Source organism: Colius striatus, chromosome Z (genome assembly GCF_028858725.1).
Source record: "Colius striatus isolate bColStr4 chromosome Z, bColStr4.1.hap1, whole genome shotgun sequence".
NCBI classification, from domain to species: Eukaryota; Metazoa; Chordata; class Aves; order Coliiformes; family Coliidae; genus Colius; species Colius striatus.
This window is the reverse complement of record NC_084790.1, coordinates 45,252,818-45,276,923: the sequence shown is the minus strand read 5'-3', so window position 1 is coordinate 45,276,923 and position 24,106 is coordinate 45,252,818. Positions and strand designations below refer to the sequence as shown.

Here is a 24,106-nt window from a genome sequence, read left to right as displayed (position 1 = left end):
CACCATGTCCCATTCCCTGAAGGAAGAGGCCTGTGAGGCTAAACTTCTCCACCAGAAGAGAAGGAAACAGAGCCTTGGGCTCAGCTCCTGTAGTGCTACAACAGCTATCACCAATAATCCTTCAGTCTATTTCTAGGGGTTATTTTTGTTGTGTTTCTTTCTGTGTGACACCTTTTTTCCCCCCCAGCATGTTTGCATTTGCCTGTATTTCGTCTTCCTGCTCCCCAAGATCCTTTCACCTCCCCTGACATCTGCTCCATTCTGGCTCTTTCAATTCACTGGTTCCTTTCCTACTCCTACCACTGAAAACTTTGAAGGAAATGTTCACTTGTGCCCAGATATTTACCACATGCCAACTGGAAGAAGCCTGGAGGACATTCTTCCCATTTCACTCTGATTCTGTTCAGTGGAAGTCCCCCAAGCTGTGCCTTCGATGTCACTGTCAGCCTGAAGGTTCACACTGGCCTCAAACAAAACATTCTATATTTCCTGTCTAAGGGCTACAATAGAGGAGAAACTGCTGATGACACTTAGTCTTTACTACAGATAAGGCTTACAAAAAAACGAAGAGCAGTTACTTGTAACTTGTGTGGAAGGTATTCAAATTCATTTCCAGTGAAAATCCATTTCAAATCCATTTCCAGCCTGGAAATGATTGTTGGCAACAATCTAAACTTATGTTCAAAAAAATATATTTTGGGTGTTCTCAATTTTACCCATTTGACTAGATTTAATATCAGTAGTGTCACCTGCAGTATGAACAAATATCTCATTAAATGAAGAAAAACCAAAACAAATAAATGTTTTTCTCTCTAACACAGCTCATTCTTTCCCATTTTCCTTTTCCCAGGTACCAGCTACCTTTTCATACTGGTTCTCAGCAAGCTGACAGATCTTCTCTCTCAAACCACATTCAACTAATGAAAAAAAGGTGTAATCCAAATTTCTTGACCTTGACCTATATCTTCCCATTACAGAACTGATCATAGCAGCAAAATTACAACAATTCAATATACATTTTTTTATTTTCCTCCAGAAGATAACTGGAAAATAAGACAGGCTACAACTACAATTTGATACGAGTTTCACAAGGGAATGAATATTAGAACTGTCATACTGCAGATAGGAATTGCCTATTTTGGTTCAATATTAATCCTCTTGATCTGGAAAAACAGAGCTTTGCTAAACAGTTTGTTCACACAGATCTCTTGTTGAAAATGCACAACTGTCATTCATCGTTGTGGTGTGAGGCACACTAAAAAGGTTACATTACTGCCTTACACAATGAATGCATTCCTTGTATACACAAGGGAACATCAGCACTTGCGTTTCTCCATAGACATACCTTTGAATTCATGGGGGAGAAAAGGAACAGCATGCCATGACACTGATTAGGATTTAAATATGCTAACTGCAAAAAATTAAGTATTCAGTCACTGTAAAAGTAGATATCTTAATTATTACACATCCTGCATATTCATGTATTCATTAAGTCAAAGGAAGTGCAAAGAATGTATACAGACACTCATGAGACATTAAGCATTGCTCGCGCTGCATAAATCCCATTATCTTCTACTCTTGCCTAGTAGTAAATGGGAAGGTGGCGATTAAAACAGTTTTAGCAGGGGGCTTGGACACTGACCATGACTGAAGATCCAGTACACAGTTCTGACTGTTTGATTACAGTCTTCCCAAGAAATATGCCTTTCCTAGAAGTACTATGCTACCTTGCCAGGGCTACTGTGTATCTTAACTTGGATCAACATTTCCTCATGTACAAAACTTGTGTAATCAATGGCTGAGACTTTGGCTTTGTTTTGGAATTTTAAGATAAATCCATTAATTTGCAGAAATAAAATATGCATGAAACAGACACACACCTAGTGTTACATGTTTGTCTTCCTCGTTAAAGTACATCTCAAATCCATGAACTACAAGGTTAGCAGCATTTGACCACTTCATGGAAAATGGAGTCAGACAATCAAGACTACTGTCTTTGTGCAACAGTCAGCTCAGATTCAGCACTTGCTGCACACCTGCCATTCTGCCCTCTTTGATTCTAATCTACTCTACTACAAATGCATCACTTTCCAGCATTAGAAGTGCCAGAAGAGAAACAATACTACGAGACAGAATCTACTACCTCTCTAAAGCAGAAGTGTCAAAAAGGACTTTAAAGCAATTTACATGTGTGATTTAAACACACTGACAGACACTTTGAAACCTCAAAGGTAGTTATGTACGATATCTATTGCCTCCCAAGGAGAAGGACAAGTGCCTTCAGAGTTAGTGGCAAAGCCACTCCCCCAAACATGGAGAGATCTCCATTAGAACAAAGCATAATCGTAAGCCCCACTGGAGAATACTCCAATTAAACAGTTGCTTTCATGGACATGTGAACACAGGCGAAGCATTTCAATGCTGTTCTCTCCTTGATAAGAACCTCAAGAAAACCTACACTCAGCTTTTCAGTTGGATATAAGTTGCTATTTTATTAATAAAAACAATTCTTTATTGTCTTCTGGTTTCTCTGTGCAGTCTTCAAAAAAAAAAGGCTTTTTCTATGGGTGCTGTGTTTCTTGGAGAACAGAATGTTTCATTTTGCTCTAATTCATTCTATTACTGAATTGAATTTTGATATATTGGTCTTGACAAGTGCTTCATGTTGATCGTTTTGTATATGATAGTATAATCACTCCCCATGCATTTCACACTAGCTAGCTAATTAATGCATTATATTACCTGCAGTACCGATGGCAACAGGGAATCACTGTCCTTCTGCATGCTAAATCCCAAATATGTATTAGAGGGAGTAGAGGTGTAATCAGAGGCCAAAAAAAAAACCAGCCAAATTCCTTAGGTTTTTTTCTCTCTTGCTGCATACTTATGCTCCAAAGGTTAAAAGGCACATGGGTATTTGGCTGAAAGGAAATGTGTATTTACATAATGAGATTCTCTTCCAAGCTATTATCAACTATATGCTCTGATTTATGTGTGGTGAGCAACAAAAAACACTCCTGCCCTCATCTCCCCACATTTTCAACTTCTGCATGAGCTCATGTTCTGGGTTATGCTTTTTTGAGCTTGTTTTTTAGAACCATCACATCTTTGCAGACACTCTGCCATTTGGCCAAAGGGTTCAATGTACAAACAGAAACTACAGAGAGCACTTAGGATCTGTCCCATGTCCATTAGATGCTCCTCTACAGAACCCTACAACCTAACCAATCCGGCAAGTTATGGGCTACAAAGCTAAAGGAAAACAGCATCTGCAAATAAATCTCACTAATTAACTTCCCTGATAGTCACAAACCCCTTCATTGACAAATAATCAACTGAACATTAAAGGACTACATTCTTAGTAGTCACAGTCTACTTTCAGAGACCTTGAAAATTTTCAGAAGTTAATGTGACTTCTAACTGTACATACACTAACATAGCTCTGTTTAATCATGAAGATGAATTCTTCTCACAGTTGATTTTTTTTAGAAAGATACCAAATAGTAAAGTTCACATAAAACAAGATATGAAAAAGCAAAGACATGAAAATACCTCCCCTTTCTAAAAAAATAGAAGTGGAGTGAAAGCAAACACTCCTTCCCAAAGCAGGAAGTTTAAAAAAAAAAGTAATCACTACATTCTGTGAGCATAGTTGTGTCAAACAATCCCCTGTAACTGGCCACAACAAAACATTCTGATTGTCTTATCTGAATCATAGAATGGTAGGGGTTGGAAGGGACCTTTAGAGATCATCTAGTCCAACCCCCCTGCAGCAGCAGGTTCACCTAGATCAGGTTGCATAGGAACATGTCCAGGCAGGTCTTGAAGACCTCCAAGGAAGGAGACTCCACCACCCCTCTGGGCAGCCTGTGCCAGGGCTCCATCACCCTCACAGTGAAATAGTTCTTTCTTATGTTTAAGATTCAGTAATTCCACTCCATTAATCTAATACTTCTCTCTTCCTTTTACTAGAAGTGGTACTGGAAAATTAAATTAATGTGTCACTGGAATATTAAAAAGTTAAAGAAAGGAAAAAAACCCAATGCTAAGTACCAGCTCAGGATCACAGCAAAACTCTGCTCTTAATCTTGAAAGTCACGATTTCTTGGTGAAGACCACAATGAGTTTTGTATTAGCTCCAATACAGAATTATTCTTTTAAGAGCATTTAGAAGTAAATCAGTTCAATAGCTTAAAAATAAAAACTTCAAAAACTGTTTTAATGGCAGTACTGAAAAAATTGGCTTTTGTTGTAAAAGACCTTTCTATCCAGCTGAACTACATGGAAACTCAGACTTTCTATATGGCAATAAAAATAAGCCCCTCGAGCTATGCTTACATACTAAATTTAATTACTTTTAACATTATTCCTCAAATATGATAAATGCCACAGGAAAGAATGCTGTCTTTGAAAATAGCTCCCACTTACTGTCATACTCTGGCCTCATACTCTAATTTCAAATACCATCATGGTACATACCAATAACGGAGGAAATCATCCTCAGAGAAGACAGACAGAACCCATCTTCACACAGCTGCAGCCTGGCTTCATTCACCAGGGAAATGAAGGTGACAGCAACAACAGAGACACTCCAGGGCCATGACAGCAATTCCAGTAAGTTGTCATTCATACCTCAGGTCTTTGAGCAGAAAAATTGTCTTGTGATGCTAACTAAGAAGTATTGATAATTTAATGCCTCCAACTACACAAAGCATTCAAACATTACATATATTAAAAACTTATTCTGTGAAAGAGCAGATGTAACCTTAAGTATATGAACTGAAGGCACATGTTTTATAACTGTATGGCAATCATACTATGGCAGCTAAGAGTAAACCAAAATAAAGTAGAAGGATTAAAGACAGTCTATTGGATATCACACAGTTGAAGACATAAATAGGTGTAAAATATCACTCTACATAGAAGTGCCATGATGAAAGACCAAGAGAACTGTTGCAAAGCATGCTACATCCCACCTCCTTTGAAATATAGGTCTTACTATAGCTTTCACTTCAAGGCCACAAATGTACTATGTGAAAATGAGTCTAAAGTAGGAATCTGAAGTTAACTTTTTCTACAGGTGCAGCAACTTGGTACTCTCCTTAGCTTTAAGACAGAACATGATGCAATTGGAACTTGAAATACTTGAAGAAATAATGAAAATATGGGTATATGTTCGCACACAAATTTGAAACCTAGAGCTTTGTTGTACCATTTTTTCAATACCATAAAATATAGGAAAAAGTGAACATTTGTAGTCCATGACTGATCCTAAAAATAGATTGCATAAAGTATGCAGCTCAAAAAAAGAAAAGGTATTAGAGAACAGAAACTGTAATGAATGCTTAACTTCGTTAGTTCTTTTAAATGGCAGCCTTGAATAAGTCCTCAAATATGGCATTAGGAAGGAATTTCTCTAGGGGCATACTGGCAAAAGCACTAGCTCGTCTTCCCCCCCTCCCCCCCCTTCAGTACTATGCACAGATAATCTGTTTAGAACAGCTGGCCTGTCCCATTCATACAAGTTCATTTCTCTCATTGCAAAGGGGAAGGAATGCCTGAGACAGAAATATAGATGGAAAACAGCTTCACTTAGCTAAGGTTGAAAGAATATTACTTGGTATTTTCCAAGGATAAACATAAAATTTTCTCAGAAAAATTCAGAGTGGTTTCCATATTTAAGAACCAATCACTGTTGTTCAGATGGCAAAATCATAATTAAATCTATAATTAATTGAGTATAAACCATTTATCATTTATAATTAAATCTATAATTAATTACTCTATAATGGTTCCTTAACTCAACATTTAGAATTAAGTTTCAAATAAGGAGTAAAGTGTTATTAATAAAAGTTTAGGAGCTATTCTTCAGGAAATATATTGTACCGTATCTCTACATGACATGATCATGTAAAAGGACACTCTTCTTTTATATTTTTAACATGAAAATGTATCATTCTCATACAGAAAGTGGCCAAAATATCAGCAAATGTGAACTCATCTGTCCCAACATTTAAAAAGTGTCCCACAAGAGGGCAAAGTGCTAGTTAAAAATTACTAATAAACTACTATGGCAAAGTCATATTTTCTGCTCAGGATACCTCTATGACTACAACTCATTTAGTATGTACAACAGAAAGAATTCCAACAATGTCATAAAGGAAATCTTCACCCTGTGAATTAGGCTCAGGGCAATATTGTGAGAGATGTCTACAGTTAAAAATTTTAGATACCAGTAAGTGGTTGACAGGAGACACTTATGCATTAAAACATGGATACTAGCCAGATGGAGGTACAGAATACCTATCAAGTTCTCCTCAACATCAGAGGACAGAGACCAGAATCAGTACAATGCAAACTCAGAATACCAATTTTATCCACTGCCCTGCCTTGCTTTTTGGACATATCCTCTTTACCATGATACAGCCACTGTATTTTTATTCCACAAGAAACAAATACTTGACTTAAAAAAGACCCCATTTTTCTTCTCCCTCTTAAATACAGAAATGGAAGATTTCTACTAGAAATGTTTGTTTTGAAACATGCAAATTATGGGAAGTTTTTTCACCACAAAGGCAAGCAAGAGAATATAAAGATACTGAAAACGGTAGTTCACACAAAAAAAATCTGATCCTATAATCTACGTGTTGACAAGCTGTTGGGCTCCATCACTCCACCAAGTAGTACATACTTGTCTTAGATTCTTCTACTCGACTGTGTTCATCAGATTAAGCATCTGGGATTTAATTTAACAGTTTCAACTTTATTAAGCTGTCACAAGAGCGGCCCTGCTTTGACAACAGTAGATGCTCCAATTATGTCTTGGTTTAGGGTTGACAAGTGTAATGATTCATTCGTGGCACATGAGAAGCAATAAAAGGTTGTTTTGCATTACAGCTTTAAAAATGTAGGCACTTTTTTCATTTAATTTGTCACTTAGCTTTTGCTAAGAGGACATTTAAATTGCAGCAAAAGGCAAATGGAGCTTTTAGTGTAAATGTAATCCCCATATTTAAATGATCCATAATGGCACAGTGTTTGAGTGGGAACACTGTTGTTTCACAGTGGGCCTTGATGGTGACATGTGATATTTGTATTCAGGTCCTGTATTATCCATGTGGCTAAAGGGCTTCCAATTTCATTTCACAGCCAAAAGCCTGCAGAAAACACCAAATAACTTGCAGATTCCATTTGCCAACAAAACTGAGCCTCTTCTGAGTGTCTGGTATCTGGCAGTGCTCAACATTTAATTCCAAACCAGAGTTACACAGTCATCATGATCCCTGGGCTAGGGCGCAAGGTCCAATTTTCCTCTTTTCCAAAGATTTTTTTTTTGATGGATGAATATTAACAAATTACTGCTACAGGAAGGATCTGCATGGTCCATTTTTTCCCTCTAGACTACAAAGAAGGTAAACTGACCTTTCCTTCAAATCAGAGATCTCAGCTCAACAGGAATCAGCAGATATTTACTGTGTGTTTCCATATTTCCCCATTTTACCAATGCAATTAAATTAACAAGGTAAATCAATTAATGAATAATTCTGATAGACCAAAGTATTTAATCATGGTCACCACGAGTTAAAGACTTAAAGATCACCATGTGAAATTTACCTATTGAGACATCATTTAAAAGCAACAATGTGAAGAATTCCAACTCCGCTCTCAAACAAGCACATTTATGTATTACTGTGGCAAGCTGTTAACCAGTGCACCTAAATTTTTCTAGTATGAGAAGTATACAAGTCAAAGCTCTAAGGCTTGCTCATAATCTTAATCTTCTCAATACTACACCTCTGGAGATCTGTAAGTAGTTCCAGTTAGATCAACCCATTGTTTGACATACAATAGGACAATCTGCAAAGCATAACTTCTTTTTTATTCTTATTGATCTGCAGACTTGAAAAAAACAACAAGTTATGTGTAAGGCTTTTTTGTTTTGTTGTTTGTTAATTTGAGGCTTCTGAATCAAGTTTTTAAGTTGATTTTTTAATTGTTTATGGAAATAGGACATGGTATTAGAAAACTGTCCTGTTCAAACTTATATGTGAAGTATTTATGAGGTCGGGGGGGTGTGGTGTTTGGTGATTTTTGTAGTCTTTGCGTGGCTTTTTCATTTAAATCGGTATTTTCAAATGTTGAAATCTTATCTAACTTGTTGTAGATTGTTGAAAGTCAACAATCTACCATGAACTTCAGCAGGAAGTTCAATCAGAGTCCAGTGTGTCCTTCCAGTATCCTTGGCCAGTGCCCAGTGCCAGGCAGGAAGCATCAATTAAGGTCCAATGAAAGGCTTAAGTGATCCAGTCAAGAAGCAAAACTGATGTTATTTAAGCATGCTTCAAAACTTATGCAAAGATGGAACTGACTAAGAGTCAACATGCCTAGCAACTGGCAGAGAGCATACCAGGGCAAGCAAGCAAGACTTTATTAACCAGAGTCTGTATTTACTAAACTTTTAAAGCCCTAAATATCTCCGTAGCTACACTGTTAAACTGCTAACTACCTGTGAAATAAATGAGAAAAAGGAAACTTTTTTTAACAAAAGACATACATGCCACTCCTAGATTATCCTGAACCGATAATACGCAAAGGCCTGTGTCATCTTTATCAACATTTTATTCCTCTGACATCCTAGAAGACAGGAAGACATTATTTTAGAACACAATTATGACACTACCTCCTGAAACCTAGTGTCTGAATTAGCTCCGGCAACATATGATCTGTGGCAGTAGCGGCAGAAATATCTTGGTTCTTCTTTCTGTAGCTTATTATTGTAACTCTAGTCTGCCTTAAAATCTCCTTCAACTTTTACATGTTTCACATGGGAAAAGTTGAGTGAAACTCAAGGTGAAATCCTAGTGAAAACATAGTAGTAGCTTATAACTGTCACACCAAGTAGGAGTCAAGGTGAAAATACTCCTCCAATTAACACCAATCTTGATAGAACGTGCTAACCACCAGCAGAAGGAATCCTACTCGTGGGGGGAGGAAATGGACAGTTTAGCAACATAAACACCATATGGAGGTGGAAGAACCAGGTTAAGTTCTATCCTTAGCCTAGTGCACACCTGAAGTGATTAAAATTTATTTGCAGTTGAAATCGCAGCACACAATCAGCATATTTTGATACTGTTGGATGTGGCAGAGCAGTCAAGGACTGAAACAACAGGTTCTGCCTCGTATTGCAGATACAGTATCTGAAGTAACAGTGAGGCTGGAGGTCGCACTGTGGCTTTTCTGGAGTGGCATATATAATTCTGATTAAACAAAGGTAAATTAATGCAATTAATCTGAAATACTGCTTATTCAGTACTTCAGGCAGAGATTGCACTTCCTCTGTGTTCAGACAGGTGCTGTTAAGAAAATGACATTAATGTGAAAACGATGAAATGATGAGCCACTAAAAATGTAACAAAACCTTTTGTGTGTATTGGCAGCCTGTGGTTAAGACTGCCACAGGTAACAGATGGAGAACACATTTCTGGCCTCTTCCACCATCTAACAGCTCAATCCACATAAGCAATGCAGCATGAAATCCTTAAGTTTTCAGTATAGTGGGATACAATTTTGCTGCATACATGTACAGCTAAGCACATGACCTACTTGGCAAAAACTTAATCCCCTGACAAGCCAAGGCATCATAAAAATGACACACTAAAAAGGTTGTTACACTAGAAGAAAAGTAGTTAAATCCACACTCAGAGAGCTTTGCCTGCTCCACAGAAGTCTTTCAACTACATAACTAATGTTTTATTAAGTCAATGCTTCATTTAGAGTGAACATAATTTATGCACAATTTACAAACAGATTATATCCAGTCTTAGTCTTATTAGTCAACATGCAATCAGTCATGGTCATCTTTAACACCTAGCAGTGGAAAGCTTAAGTTTTGATTTCCATGATTCCTTTCTAAATAAGGCTTGCTATTCTTGCATGGATTTAATTTCACTTAGCTTGATTTTGCACCTTTAAAATATACTCAAGAGAGTTATCATCTTCAGCACTATTCTCTGCAGTGTTTAGGAAATGTCCCATACTCACCGTACATAAGTTTTTCTGTTTGTGTTATTTAATATCAACTTATTTCTATGTTACTTCTATGACACAAGTCAGTCATAGCAATATTGATCAGAATCCATTTCAAAACAAAGTCTAGACTTGGAAGTGTCTTTCAAAATTGTGCAAGAGCACAAGTAGCTACTCCAAGTCCCACAAACCACAAGACAAGCCTATTTAGGCTGTCTTCAGCTTGCTTTGAGGAAGCCTCCAAGATAGCCTCAAAAACTTAGCTAGAGCTAACATATGCACATTAACCCCTTCACTCATACGGTTTTGTTTGGGAGAAACAAATCAGATTAACCACTGTATTTTAAACAATTTAGATTGTCTTTTATTGCTTTATCTTCTACACACTTACAAAACAACTGGTTAGTAACTACTTGTTCCAGTACCTTCTATGTAGGAAAGCAATGCCTGTGTTTACCTAATATTCTTTCCACACACCTATCCACCTTTAAAATATTGGTGACATTTACGTTCAAGTTGTTTGGAATTTTCCCTACCACAAATTCCTATAGGTTTTGACAACTTCTGAAGCAATAGCTGAAAAGTATATTACCAAGTTTCTAGAACTCTTTCAAACAAATGGCTTCAGACTTTACCAGTTTATACATTCCTTTTCCCATTTCAGCCTGTGTTCCACTCTCCATTGCACACCTAAATCTTGTACCTGGTCACAACTGACCTTTCCTGTAAAGCAGTGTTAATTTGTTTAACCCTCATATTTGATCTACTTTCCCACTCAGTAATGGAGTTTTTCCTTTCTTTGTCATCTTCTTACACTCTTACTGAATTTTCTCTTCTTCCCTTCTATTTCTCTGTATGCTGTGAATCAATTTCTTCCTTAACCTTTCCTGTTTAGCACTAGTGGCTTATATACTTACCATTGATCATGTAGCTCTGCTTCCACTTTTTTGCCTTATTCTTTTTATATCGTCAGGTACTTAAAACCTGTTGCAATTGCACTTGTTTCATACCATACTTCTCTCCTCCAACTACAATTGTCCCACACTGTAGATCAGAAATTCAATTTCACACAACCTTAACTGAAAAAATGCAGAAAACTCCAACTTGCTTTACCTAGTATCATGAAGTTTCTCTCCACCCCAAATAAGTAATTGTTTCTTCATTATACATATGAACACCTAGATAATTTTGAAGTCTGTGAATTTACCCAGTTCATCCCAGAGCTGCCTATACTTGTCAGTCATTGCAGTTCCTTGTTGTCTCCAAAGAGCCAGACGAGGGTCAGCCATGAACTGTTCTGTTATCAACGTCAACATGCGAGCTCCATTTGAATCTCTCATCTTTAGCATCTCTCGCACCTAGGAAATAAGTCTTTTAATACAAACTTGAAGAAACAAAGAAATCTCAGTACAAACAATATGGTGCAGTGCTAAATATTCCACCTCTTTTAAATGATAAATGTAATTTATATGTACAGTGTCAAATAGTTAAATAGAAAAAATAGTCTGCCTTTCCAATTAAAAAAAATTGGTTTCAGTATTCCATTGCAATTCTTCAAAGAATTCTTCTCTTCCATGAGTAATCCATAAGTGTATTATGCAAACTACTACAAGACCAATTTCTACAGATTTTCCCAATATTTTGGGGGTGGGAAGGAAAGAACAGCGAAGTTGTAGATAGTCTGAGTGTAACCTGATATCCTCACATTGATCAAGACACATTAGATTGTGGTCCATTGCTGTACAGTTCATTAATAAGTTGCTATCTGTACCCAAGGCTTTGTCTTGTTTTAGAACAACGGGACTTGAATAAGACTCAAACAAGTACAGACTGGCTTGGAGAAGGGGGGACAAAAAAAGGGACGGTATAGAGTACTCAACACACCTTTGCAAAAAGCAAATTGAGCTGCTTCCCGGATCCATGGTATCCACCCTGGGAGAGGAAGAGTTTAACCTGTTCTTGGACCTGTTCTTCATCCAAATGCCAACAGTTTTCATCATCTATGCTAGCACCTGCTGTTGGGTCAGGAGCACCTGTAAACAGTAAGAAAAGAAAGTATTATGTTCTATATAAAGAAGAGTCCAGGGGAAAGGACTACTGCAAAGGTTTTTGGATTTGTGTTTTGTCTTGTTTTGCATGTCTTGGCTTTAATCTAAACATTCTTTAAAACAAATTTCTAGTCTTAAGCACTTAGAAATTACAGACTATGAAAAGGTACTCAAAAAATAATTCACAACAAAACATTAAAATCAAGGTGAGCTTTTTTCCTCTCAGCAGCTATACTAGAATACCTTTACAAGGAAAATTAAGACTTTGCATAGTATTTCTACAGCTGTAGAAAAACCACTCTCCCCCAAACACCTGTGTAATTCCTGTACCTTCAGCAATCTTGCTCAGGTTTAAGTGACTGCTAGTGAGCGCTGCTATTGATGAACATGAGGAAAATCATCACCTCGGGTGCCTCTGAGCTGTGATGGCTCTGCAAAGCTAAACAAAGAGTAAAAAGAATCCCCAAACAAATCGAAAGTCTTAGAACACATTTCCATCAGAAATAAAGAGTTAAGACTGTGGTGCTTCCAAATTAGTATTTTTACATAGGCAATGTCATCAGCACAAAGTAAATTCAGAGCAACTCTGCCTGAATTAGCCCAGAGTGAACTGAAGTAACTAGATGTATATTATGCAGTGCTTTAGCCACAAGCTGCTCTAACTCAAATTTTGCAGTTTTGATCAGTGATTCCCACCAACAGCCTGTTCTAAAGACTAAAAAAGTTAAGTAAAACAGGTTCTTGCACCATTTAGCAAATTGTATTTTATGACGAAGTCTGCACTTCCACTGGATATTTTTCTAAAGGCATTCAAACTGAAAACACTGGAAAATGTTTTATCTAGAATGTCAGGGAAACAACTCAAGTTAACGTACCACCATACCAGGTGTAAGTTATTTTAAACATGTCCAAGACTCAAGTTAACTTGACATTTTTACTTTGGGCTTGTCACAACTGTGTAATCTCTAGCTCTGTTAGGTTTTGAGATGACTTTCTAAACTCAATCACATTACGCAACGTATCCCTTTTAAATCCGAGTGGCCAAAAAAAAAAAAAGAGGATACTGACAGGAAAGCTACATAAACGTAAAACCCTGCTTTTTCAAAGAAGTCTTGAAACTTAAAAAACAAAGATAACTACAACTCTTCAGATGTATAGGACTTAAACATTGATTCAATTGATTCAAGCTTTCATTTCACAATTGGAGCTCTGCCATGTAGGTGAAGCTTTTAAGTGATTGTAATGAATGATGGAATCTTTATTTAACGAAACCACAACTGGAACATTTAAAAGGTCAGAGAGATGTCTTGTCTACTATTTGCTGAGAAAGTAAAAGAAGTCTTCCAGCTCAGTGACTTCTCAAACTGCCTACAACTTCAGGGCCTACACTTAGGAACATTGCACTGCCTGTATACATATATCTATACACATAAATAGATATCTATGTATTTTGGTTAATAAGAAATTGTGTCCTAGAAGTTGTGAATGAACAATGTGAATCAATATGTGCCTTCACAGAGACCATAACAGTGTCTCAGAATGGACAAATCAAGCCCAAACCCATACAAAATAAAATCAAGGAATGAAAATTCCTCCTCTTCTGTGCATACTTCCATCTTTCATATGTTAGTTTTAAGGGGTTCTCAATTCAGTCAGCCACACAAAATGCATACTAGTAAGTCTTCAGTTGCAAAGAACAAAGTAAGAAGGGAAATCAAGCCATACAAGAACAAGCAGTGCAGCTGTTGCACAGCCACAGGTTTGCAGTATCACCTTGCAAATACTTTAAATATTTCATTGGTGTATAACACCCAGAAAACAGCTGTCAAAAGGAACTACTATATGTATTCCTCACTTCAAGGGAGATTTAAGTAATCTTGCTATGACTACTTTTAAATTGAATTAAAAATAGTCCAAGATTCCTCAGCTAAGCTTCCCTATTTAGGGAAAAATTCAAAATTCCTTCTGTAACTGTTTACATTTTATCAAAAGCCCGTCAGTCAGCTTGTGATAGAAGGTTAAATTTCAACGAAGCTACCACAGATTCTTTAACAACAGGGTTCTTTAACAGGAATAAGGGTATCTGCTGGCCTGGGCAGCAGCACTGCCTCCACCACAGCACCTTCTCCCAACATGATCCCAAACATACCTTTGCTTCTGGAGAAGATGCTGTGGTGCAGACAGTGCTGCTGCCTGAGTATACTGACAGAGTATACTGACAGAGGTCAGTATACTGAAATCAGCACTATTTTCATTAAGGTCGAAGACTGTAAAAGGTGAAGACGTCAAGCTGAGGGTCTGACCTCTACAATGCTGGTCAATAGAGTAATACAGAGAGGTCCCACTTGTAGCAATTTTTCCTTGCAAAGCCTTATAAAGGCTACATTCAGAGTTTTTCATGAGGATGTATAAAGAAATTTTGGCTTATATGTAATTGTCACTAGCTATAGTTAAAATTTACTGGTCATTCAACACAGCAGTTTTTAGCAGCAACCATGGATTAACAAGGCATGAAGATGGTGTGTCTGATCAGGCTTAAGTCCAAACCACCTTCCCACCACAGCAGTAGTCAGGCATCCCTGTAGAGCTGCTGGGAAAGCCTTGGCTTACACTGCCCATGTCACTCCCATTTTGGGGTCAAGACACCAACATCTCCATGTCTTGCAACCAGAAACTTTTCGTCAAATTCACTGACAGTGAACACCAAGTGATCTCATCTAGTCTGTTTCCTCTCCCATTCAAACACAGATCACTCCTGGGCAACAGCCACTTTTCTTTTAAAGACAGGAGACTAGGTGAGTAGACAAGAAACTATCAAGAAACAACAGAAGAGATCTGCCTTTGGAGCTGCAAGATGAAGCCCTAACAGCCGCCAGCAGGAAGGCTCAGGCTCAACAGCAGTCAAACATGAAGCTTCAACCCAAAGGTGGTGGCTTTGTGCCGGATGCCATTTGGCCCCAAATAGGCACTGAGGCGCTGGCAGATGGACAGTTTGGCTATGTACAGCCCCGAATTTAACCTCTGCTGTGCAGTATGGTACCAAGACCAAATCCTGTTTCCCACTGATGAATATGAGATAACTATTATTTACATGCTTTTAGAGAGGTGTCACAAGGCTAAATTAGTTCACGTCAACCGTGAAAGTTGAAAAGCACTGTGTAATTATACTAAATATTAAACTCTGTAATTAAACTGTGTCAGTTTACAGACACTAATGGCTTAATCTCCTTCCCTACAACCTCTGGCTTTAACTTCTGTCATGACTGGTCTTTAAAATTGGTTTCACATCACATACTTACAGTTAAATGCAGTAAATACTTATACTTGATATATCAATATAGCCATACATACTTAAATCATGCTGGTTTACTAAAATAACTACATTGCAATCTAAGCAATTAAAGCAGGAATATAGTACACAACTGCTTGTGAAATTGAACACCCAAATAAAATCTGAAAATGAGGTAACAGCCTTTTTTTTGTATTTATGGTCATACACGTGAATTATCACTTCAGAACATTTTGATCATTACATAGCAATTTTAAGAGTAATTGCTTTCAGAACAAGTAATCACATTCAGGAACTGACATTGTATACAGAGAATTTAATGTAAAAAAGTAAGTTGTAACAAAATGAGGTACATAGAAATAGGCTAAGAATTGCCTACATCGCATTCCACTCAGGTGTAGAACAACAGTGAAATTTGCTTAAAAAAAAACCAAAACAGATAGTAGTCTAGAGTAAACTGATTCCTTGATTCCTATTTCTGAATATCACAACTGATGTTCAATTTAAACCATGACAGATTACTCACTTTTTAAACTTCATTTTATAAAAATAATTTTAAGTATACATATGAACTTTAGATCAGTTAAATTTTATTATGTTTTCCTAATATCTTCACATTAAGAAAGTATGTAAAAATGATTACAAATAAAAAGCATGACTTACTGAGTACTATGCAAAGACTGAATGGTCCCTGCTAGAAACCAATACTGCTGTATGTTGACTCACAACTGAATAGCAACTGATTTTATAAGCTGAGTGTGCTAAGAATTACTCTAAACAATAATTACATAAGCCCAAACATCATAAAATTAATTATTCAAAAATACTATTATGCCTTTGAGTCCCCAAATGATTTAAAGTTTAGACAAAGTCACTTCATCTCGCACTTAATTTCAGAACTCTAGGGGAATATAATACCTGTTCAGCAGCACTCAGCACCGAAGAAAAGCAGCAACTGCTGTGAAGCAGACTGTGGTAACAGAATATAAAAACAGGACAGGCTCTGCTAAGTTGCTGAGTTAAGTTAAAACATTCTTTCCCTTCCATCTTTAGAAGTTAAGAAAGTGCTGGGAGTTGAACTTATATGGTAACAATACCTAATCTCTCCTGATAAAATCCAGGTCTCATAAACATAGCAAAAAGTTCCAAAGTCTACTTGTATGTGGCAGATGAACTTCCTTAACAGTACAGACTAGTAAACATTATTTTCAGTTATTTTTACCTTGCATATCAAACCAAAATCTCACTATATGGTATATAACAAGTTGTATTCTCATGCTTAATATATCTCAAAAACCTTTCATAGAAATATAAAATCCTTTTTTGTCATTTTAGTTTGCTAGCAATCTTTCTTTAATTTTATGTTGTACTAAGTTACTTGTACTTAGGTTTCAGAAATTTCTCTACTTTTGGTGAGTCTTTTTGTTACTTCCTTCTCAAATCTGGTTCACTAAATCTCTGTCTTACATTGGAGCTCTTCACTTCCATTCTTTTTGAAAGGAAACTCACTTGCCATTTCCTAGTCTTACAATTTTGCCAGTTATAGTTCATATGGCCTTGCTTTTTCATCGTTTTAATAACATACCTTAACATAAACATTCCTTTTCTAGATAAACAATACATCATATTCTGTTGTTCACTCCTATCTTACCCTACAGTTTTGTACACCATATCAGTTAACTATGCCAAGTTCACATTAACACATATTGAAGTGTCCCTCTGGAATGTCCTTTGTAACTTAAAATATATAGGAACAGCACGAGATAAGCTGGAATTTTCTTTTAAAGCAGTTTTCTGCAGAGATGTTTCCTTCTTTAATCTCTCCACTGGCACTCCTAATACAACATACAAATTGATGTTTGCAAAGGATGTTGCTAGATCTGCCTGGACAAATACATAAACATCTACCCAGCTATCTCTGTTTCTGAGAAGACAACTGCACTTAAATCGCTTTCTCCCAAGTCCTCCCTCAAATTTCAGTTCATCTGTATGTGGTTTTGTACTGGTGAGTCACTCATTTTTGAGTCAGATAATCAAAAAACAGGAGAAAGAATGAGAAACACATATAGCTCTTAAAAGCAGAGATTTCAACTGCATCACTAAACACTCAGGAAAGAAATAGTAGAGTTTAAAAGGTAAAAATGAAATTGCTTTCCTAGGCTGTCCTTAACACCAAAAAGGCAGACAGTTTTTCAATATTCAGATAATTACAAATCAATGCTAATGTGAGATTAATATACAAACAGATCCACACACTCATCTTGCAGTTACTTTCCCATTTCCACTGAAATTCTCAGGAATACAGTTTGACCTTCCAACCACTTCAAACGCAAGTTCCATTCCTAAGAAAAGTCAGATCCAATACAACAAACCCAGATGATAATCTATCATCCAGACTCTTCTCTTCCTAGCCTTACACACTTGCCAGCTTCCTCTGCTACAATGGTACAGAAGTTAACATGGAGGGAAAAAGCCTCAATTAAGCAGCATTCAAATATAGAGTCAGCACTATCAAATCGAAACCCTATGAAAAGCCAGGAGGGTATCACTATGAATATCTAGAGCTCTCTTCAATACAGATAATTCGACCTCACAGATCTCCAGTTTTGAAATCATCAGGAAGGTGTACAGCTGTAGCAGTGTCATATGAGAAAATGAGAACAGAACAGAGGTTCTCAAATACAAGTGCTCTAAAAACATGCAAAATTCTTGTAATGTTATTACCACCAAGGAGAAATTAGCACAGCAAATACAGAGGAGTATTTGCACTAAATCACACAGCTCTCCTGAAGAAGTTAAACAGCTAACTCATTTTTGTAGTTCTAACAGCATCCCTTATGTTTTTTTCCTGCAGTGAGGCTGTCATGAAGAAACGACAATGCATCATTTATATCCACTAAGGAACTCAAGAGGGATTTGTCATTTCAAAACATCAGTAGAGGTCACCTCACTAGTTTCCTCAGTAGCCTCCTTCACAAGGAAGGTGGCCAAATCCAATTACCAAATGCTGCAGAAGATAGAATTTTGAGCAAATGAATAATTATCAAATTTACTTTTTGTGAAAGGAAGTATTGCAGAGTTGTTCCATCTCCCTAGTCAGCTCATAAGCATGTCAGCAAGACCACTGTGGTCAGAGATCTTCAATGTCCTGGATGACTTATATATGAATAAGTAGCATTAAAGAGCTGACTTCTTTTGCCTATTACTGGAAATATGAAAACTAGAACTATTACAGCCATCATGACCAAAAAGACCCACAACAAAACTGAAGCTTTATATGAAACAATTCTGAAATTACAACATCTCTAGGTAACACTGAAAAGAATTTCCACATCCAATTCCAGATTCAGGACTTTCCCTTGATAAAAGTTTTTTCTAGTGTTTCTGTGCCAGCTGTCCTTTTACCTTTATAAGCAAGTTTAAGTTTGTCCTCTCACCTACCTGTGCCTTAAAGTACGATAATATAGTACCTCTTCAAACACCAGTTTAGTGAAGTTAAACTGTCCAAAGCCAGATAGGTCTACAAGACAGTTTTGTACTACAAACTGAACACCTGTAGCACAGGAGATGTGACAAAATGAATGGTGATCTTACGTTCACCAGTCCAATGGTATCAGAACCAGAGACGGATTTCTTCTGGCTATTTTTCATAGATTTCTTTTGGTTAAATTTATTATTTTTAATTTAAAGAATTTGATTTTAGATACAAATAACAGAATTACAGTATGAATCTCAGACTAATTAATTAATTACTGTACATAAGAGGAATTTACGTTTGCTACCTGGATTTTTTACTTCAAGTTTTTGGTATATAATACAAACAGTCAATAAAGGCATACTGCAATCTCATTTACCAGCAAAATGTGTAAGAAACATTTTGGTTTTGTTGATATTTTTGAACTACTCTACTCAAATTAACTGTGAAATTTCATAACTGATCACCAACTTAGTTGTCTCCTGTTCTTTCCGCTATATGGGTTGTAACATAAATATCTTTCTAATAATGCTTAAAATACAAATGAGTAATGAGATATTTTGACAATAATAGCTGACAAAGACCAATATGCCTAGGATTAGTATAATTAGAGGCTTCATAGAACCATAGAATGGTAGGGGTTGGAAGGGACCTTTAGAGATCAACTAGTCCAACTCCCCTACAGAAGCAGGTTCACCTAGATCAGGTCACACAGTTACATGTCCAGGCAGGTCTTGAAGACCTCCAAGGAAGGAGACTCCACAACCCCTCTGGGCAGCCTGTGCCACTGCTCCCTCATCCTCACAGTGAAAGAGCTTTTTCTTATGCTTAAGTGGAACTTTTTGTGTTCCAGCTTCATCCCATTACCCCTTGTCCTTTTGTTAGCTACTATAGAAAAAAAGGGATGCCCCAACCTCCTGACACCCACACTTCAGATATTTGTAAATGTTAATAAGATCTCCTCTCAGTTTCCTCCAGACTAAACAGCCCCAGTTCCAGCAGCCTTTCCTCATATGAAAGATGTTCCATTCCCCTGATCATCTTGCTGGCCCTGCACTGGACTCTCTCCAGAAGTTCCCTGTCCCTCTTGAGCTGAGGAGCCCAGAACTGGACACAGGACTCCAGATGAGGTCTCACCAGGGCAGAGTAGAGAGTGAGAAGAACCTCCCTTGACCTGCTGGCCACACTATTCTTGATGCATCCCAGGATGCCATCGGCCTTCCTGGTCACGAGGGCACATTGCTGGCTCATGCTTAGTTTATTATCAATCAGGACTCCCAGGTCTCTCTCTGCAGAGCTGCTCTTCAGCAGTTCAACCCCCAGCCTGTCCTGGTGCATGGGGTTGTTCCTTCCCAGATGCAGGACTCTGCACTTGTCCTTGTTCAACCTCATGAGATTCCTCTCTGCCAAATTCTCAAGCCAGTTGAGACCCCACTGAATGGCAGCACAGCCTTCTGAGGAATCAGCCAGTCCTCCCAGTTTGGTGTCATCAGTCAACTTGCTGAGGGTACACTCTGTCCCCTCATCCAGATCATTGATGAAGATGTTGAACAAGACTGGCCCCAGAACCAATCCCTGTGGAACTCCACTAGCCACAGGCCTCCAACTCGACTGTGTCATTGATCACCACCCTCCGGGCTCCGTCATTCAGCCAGCTCTTGATCCACCTCACTGTTCACTCATCCAAGCTTGATCACATTTAAGTAGTCTGCAATAGCTTGTTGTTTCTCTTTTAGCTGTACTACAGCTGATATTACAGCCATCACCTGTCTTTCCCACTACTGCCTTCCCCTTATCATCCTTGACTGTTTGAATCTTCTGTGCCAGTCTCATACTCACCATAATTCTTCCTTCCCCTTAATTCCTTATGTTCAGGCTATTATTAAGTTTCATGTGCTGTAAGCCCTCAGCTTACAACATCTAAGAATGTTCCTTTATTGCTCAATGGTCTGCTTTTGCTTCAGCTTCCCTTTCTTTCCATTCTCACCAGGCAGTTCTGCTAATCACCTTCTCATTAAGGCCACATAGCTCCCAAAACCAGAAGAAGAGCATTGCTCCTGAAATCCACCTTCTTGCAGCATCACCTGCCTGAGCCTGCCAGGGTCACTAGGTCCTAAGTAGAGAGACTAGGCTGCAAGTGAATCTTGTTACTGGAAGAAGTCTCTCCTTTTGTTCTGCCTACACTACATCTAATAAATGCGCGTTTTTCTCTTTCTCTAATATTAAAGTAGCTTGGTTGTGTTTGTATTGCATATTCTTTAGAATAATGGTCATCCCCCTTAAACATCTAAACACAAAAAACATTTCTGTCAAACTAACAAAAAAGGTATTTTTAGCTATAACTTGCTCTTCCTCCTTGAGCTGCTCTTACACTTACAGTTTCAGGTCACCTTACAGGACACTTCCAGTAGGTCTAATAAAGTAGTTGAGTCACTTAAAATCTACAATTATCTGCCTTCAGTTCAGCAGGGTCTGTAGGAAAAAAAGCCTCAGAAGCCTCAGGTCACACCTAGCACCCTTTAACAAACATTAAGATGTTCACTACAAGAAACAGAGCCATTAAAACCACATGCAGCAGGAAAAGCAGGAAAGATCAAGACTTTTTAGGCTGCTGCAATACTAGCAGGAAAAAAGTATTATAGCTTTTATGTTTCTCCTGACTTCATGTACAAACCAAATCCTGAAGGATAAAAGTATATTTAACAAAAAACTCGGTAACATCTACTTTTTTGCCATTAAAAAAATTTACACATTAAAAAGTAAGATTAGTGGAAAGACAACAAAATTAAAAGATGCAATTGATAATTTAGCAAGACAGTTCCTCTAAGCAAAGTGGCTATATAAAAAACACTACTATTTAGTTTCTCATATATGGAAAATACATGTGAGGCAGTTCATATTCACATATTAACACTGCTGGAGACATCAAGCTCATTGCTTAACAATTCTTCTCTTTTACCAAAAAGTATTGCTTTTTAAATATCTTAAAGCAGAAGTTACATAACAGAATTCTCTTTAGTAAACATCACATAATTGTGGAACAACTCAAGCTGGAAGGGGTCTCAGCAGGTCACACTCCTTAATGACACAATAAAGGTCAAAATCAAAGAGGGAATGAAGCAAAAGGAAGAAGTAGTATAAAACTCACCATGGACTTGATTGATTTCTGAATTCTGAGAAAGAATTTCATCTGCTAATTTTTGAGCAGTTGGCAAAACTTCTGTGTGGTGCACTGTGATCAAATACTGTACAAATTTTTGTAGTTGGTCTCTGTTCATTTGAAAGAGTGTCTCTGAAATGGGAAGATGCAGTTTGACCTGATCTGGCTTGCGGATCCGGTATAAAGAGAGTGCCACAACGTGTGCGCAGTAAAATATGTCTTTGTTTCCACAGCTACAGGTCACTGAGGTAATTTTGCAACGATCAAAGCTGATAGCTACATTGCAAACAGTTTCAGGCTCCGATTGCATTGCAGGCTCTGTCACTGTGCCACTCAAGTGGAAACCTATAGGTGGGGAAAAAAAAGATAAGTAAAATACCACATCTCTTTACTAACAACCTTCCGTTAACAAAATAGAAGTCATCATCTGTTTGAGAAATAATATATCTTAAAGAACTTACCTTAGTTACAAATATGATTTACTCTCTCATCAAAACCCTTTTCATCTCCAATAAAACCAAAATAAGAGTAAAAAGCTAGTGTACAAGTCCTCTCTGCCATTCCATCATAATATTCATAAATGTTTGTAGTAAAGAAAAACATTTTTTGGTAAATGGTAGCTGCAGAAGCAGAGCTACATCTGATTAAGATCAATCAGAAGCTCCCAGTACCTCAGCAAGTTGGCAGCAATTTTCCAACGCCTCACACCAGGGAGCCTGCAGCACCTACCAGGAGATATAACCATCTTTCAATAAGAGGGAAGTAGTGCACTCTAGCGGCATGAACCCAGGCCCTGGATGCCACTCTGCCATTGACTCACTGATACAAGTCACTTAACCTCTTTGCTTTCACTTTTCCCAAAACTGAGCTCATGTTAAAGCTCACCTTCAACCCAAGCAGGTGAAGCACAGCAGCTGTGTTTGTATGTAGCTCTTTGGAGTTGGAAACTGACGCAGTTACCAATAGCCAAGAAATCAGATTTACTATACAGAATGAGTCACATGTGCACTAATTCAGAAGTCTGCATAATGGTCCTGTTCTACAGTTAGCATAACAAACCAAAATGCAAAAAAGTTAGGTTTCCTTGTGTTGTAAGAAAATATGGTATACCCTTAGATAGATGTTTGCTTCAGTAAAAATGTCACTAGTCAATGCAGCATCCTGTCGATTCAAGGTCCTCATCTCTGAATATTGGAACATAGCCCATCTGTTTGTTCCACATGAAGAATCAGACATAGCTCAAAACTTTATCATTAAATAGCAGAAACTTTAAATTTTACACAAGTATAATACTGATTTTAGTTCAAGCATGAAGTCAGAAGTATAGATGAAGTGAAATACAAGCAAATTTGATATGCTGTTCCTGTAATAAACTTGAACAGACAGTGGATATAAAATCTGTGATGGAGACTACAAGTACAGTGTTGTATGTTTATAATGGCAATCACATAAAACCACATTCCCCCAAAGTCCAAAACTGACTTAGTGTTCTCAAAAATACCAGGAAAGTGTTATTACAGAAAGCAGTGTAACATGAGAATTAAGTGAGAAAAACTCCCACACACGATAGCTCTAGGTTTTTTTAAAAAAAAGCGCTCTTCAGGTTACAGGAAAGGAAGAGGAAAATCTCGAACTTTTTCCATTTGTTTACACTGTACATTTCAGAGCAGGTTGTACAGTCAGAATCACTGTTTGGATTGCATTCAACTCTGAAAGTACTCTGAAACTCTATCCTGAAGAAGGTCATATGTACACACTAACCTCAACTTCAACTGCTGAACATCTTCCTGCAAAGCAGTTAAGGGTCAAGGCTGAAGAGGCAGTAAGCTGTAAAGTGCACAGAAAGATAGGGCATGAACAAGCTCAGGCATACATGATATTCTTGGTCTTGTCTCCACTCAACCCTTGCCCAGAGAAGGGGAGTGCAATTGCCCCTCACATCATGAGCTCCTCCATCTGCCTTTCCCTTCAGTTTTAAGTAGTCATGCAATGCTCCTGTAAGTACCTTCTCTAAAAAGAGATTTTGTTAAAACTTAGTCAGCTCTACTTCAGGTTAATTCCCCGTAAGTGAAAGTAGGATTGACTGTCCAAAGTAAACTACAAGG

At 37.6% G+C, this 24,106-nt stretch overlaps 1 protein-coding gene across 2 annotated transcripts in view; it reads right to left on the bottom strand.

Annotated features, from left to right (window-relative positions):
- The window catches only part of ZSWIM6 (zinc finger SWIM-type containing 6), a 108,402-nt gene that overhangs the window by 25,901 nt on the left and 58,395 nt on the right, over positions 1-24,106 (bottom strand). For both annotated transcript variants that reach the window (XM_062018262.1, XM_062018263.1), the window contains exons 2-4: positions 21,990-22,346; positions 11,914-12,062; positions 11,237-11,387 (exon numbers count right to left, since the gene is read on the bottom strand). In XM_062018262.1, coding sequence (XP_061874246.1) covers positions 11,237-11,387; positions 11,914-12,062; positions 21,990-22,346 — 657 coding nt within the window. The remainder of the gene's footprint in view (positions 1-11,236; positions 11,388-11,913; positions 12,063-21,989; positions 22,347-24,106) is intronic.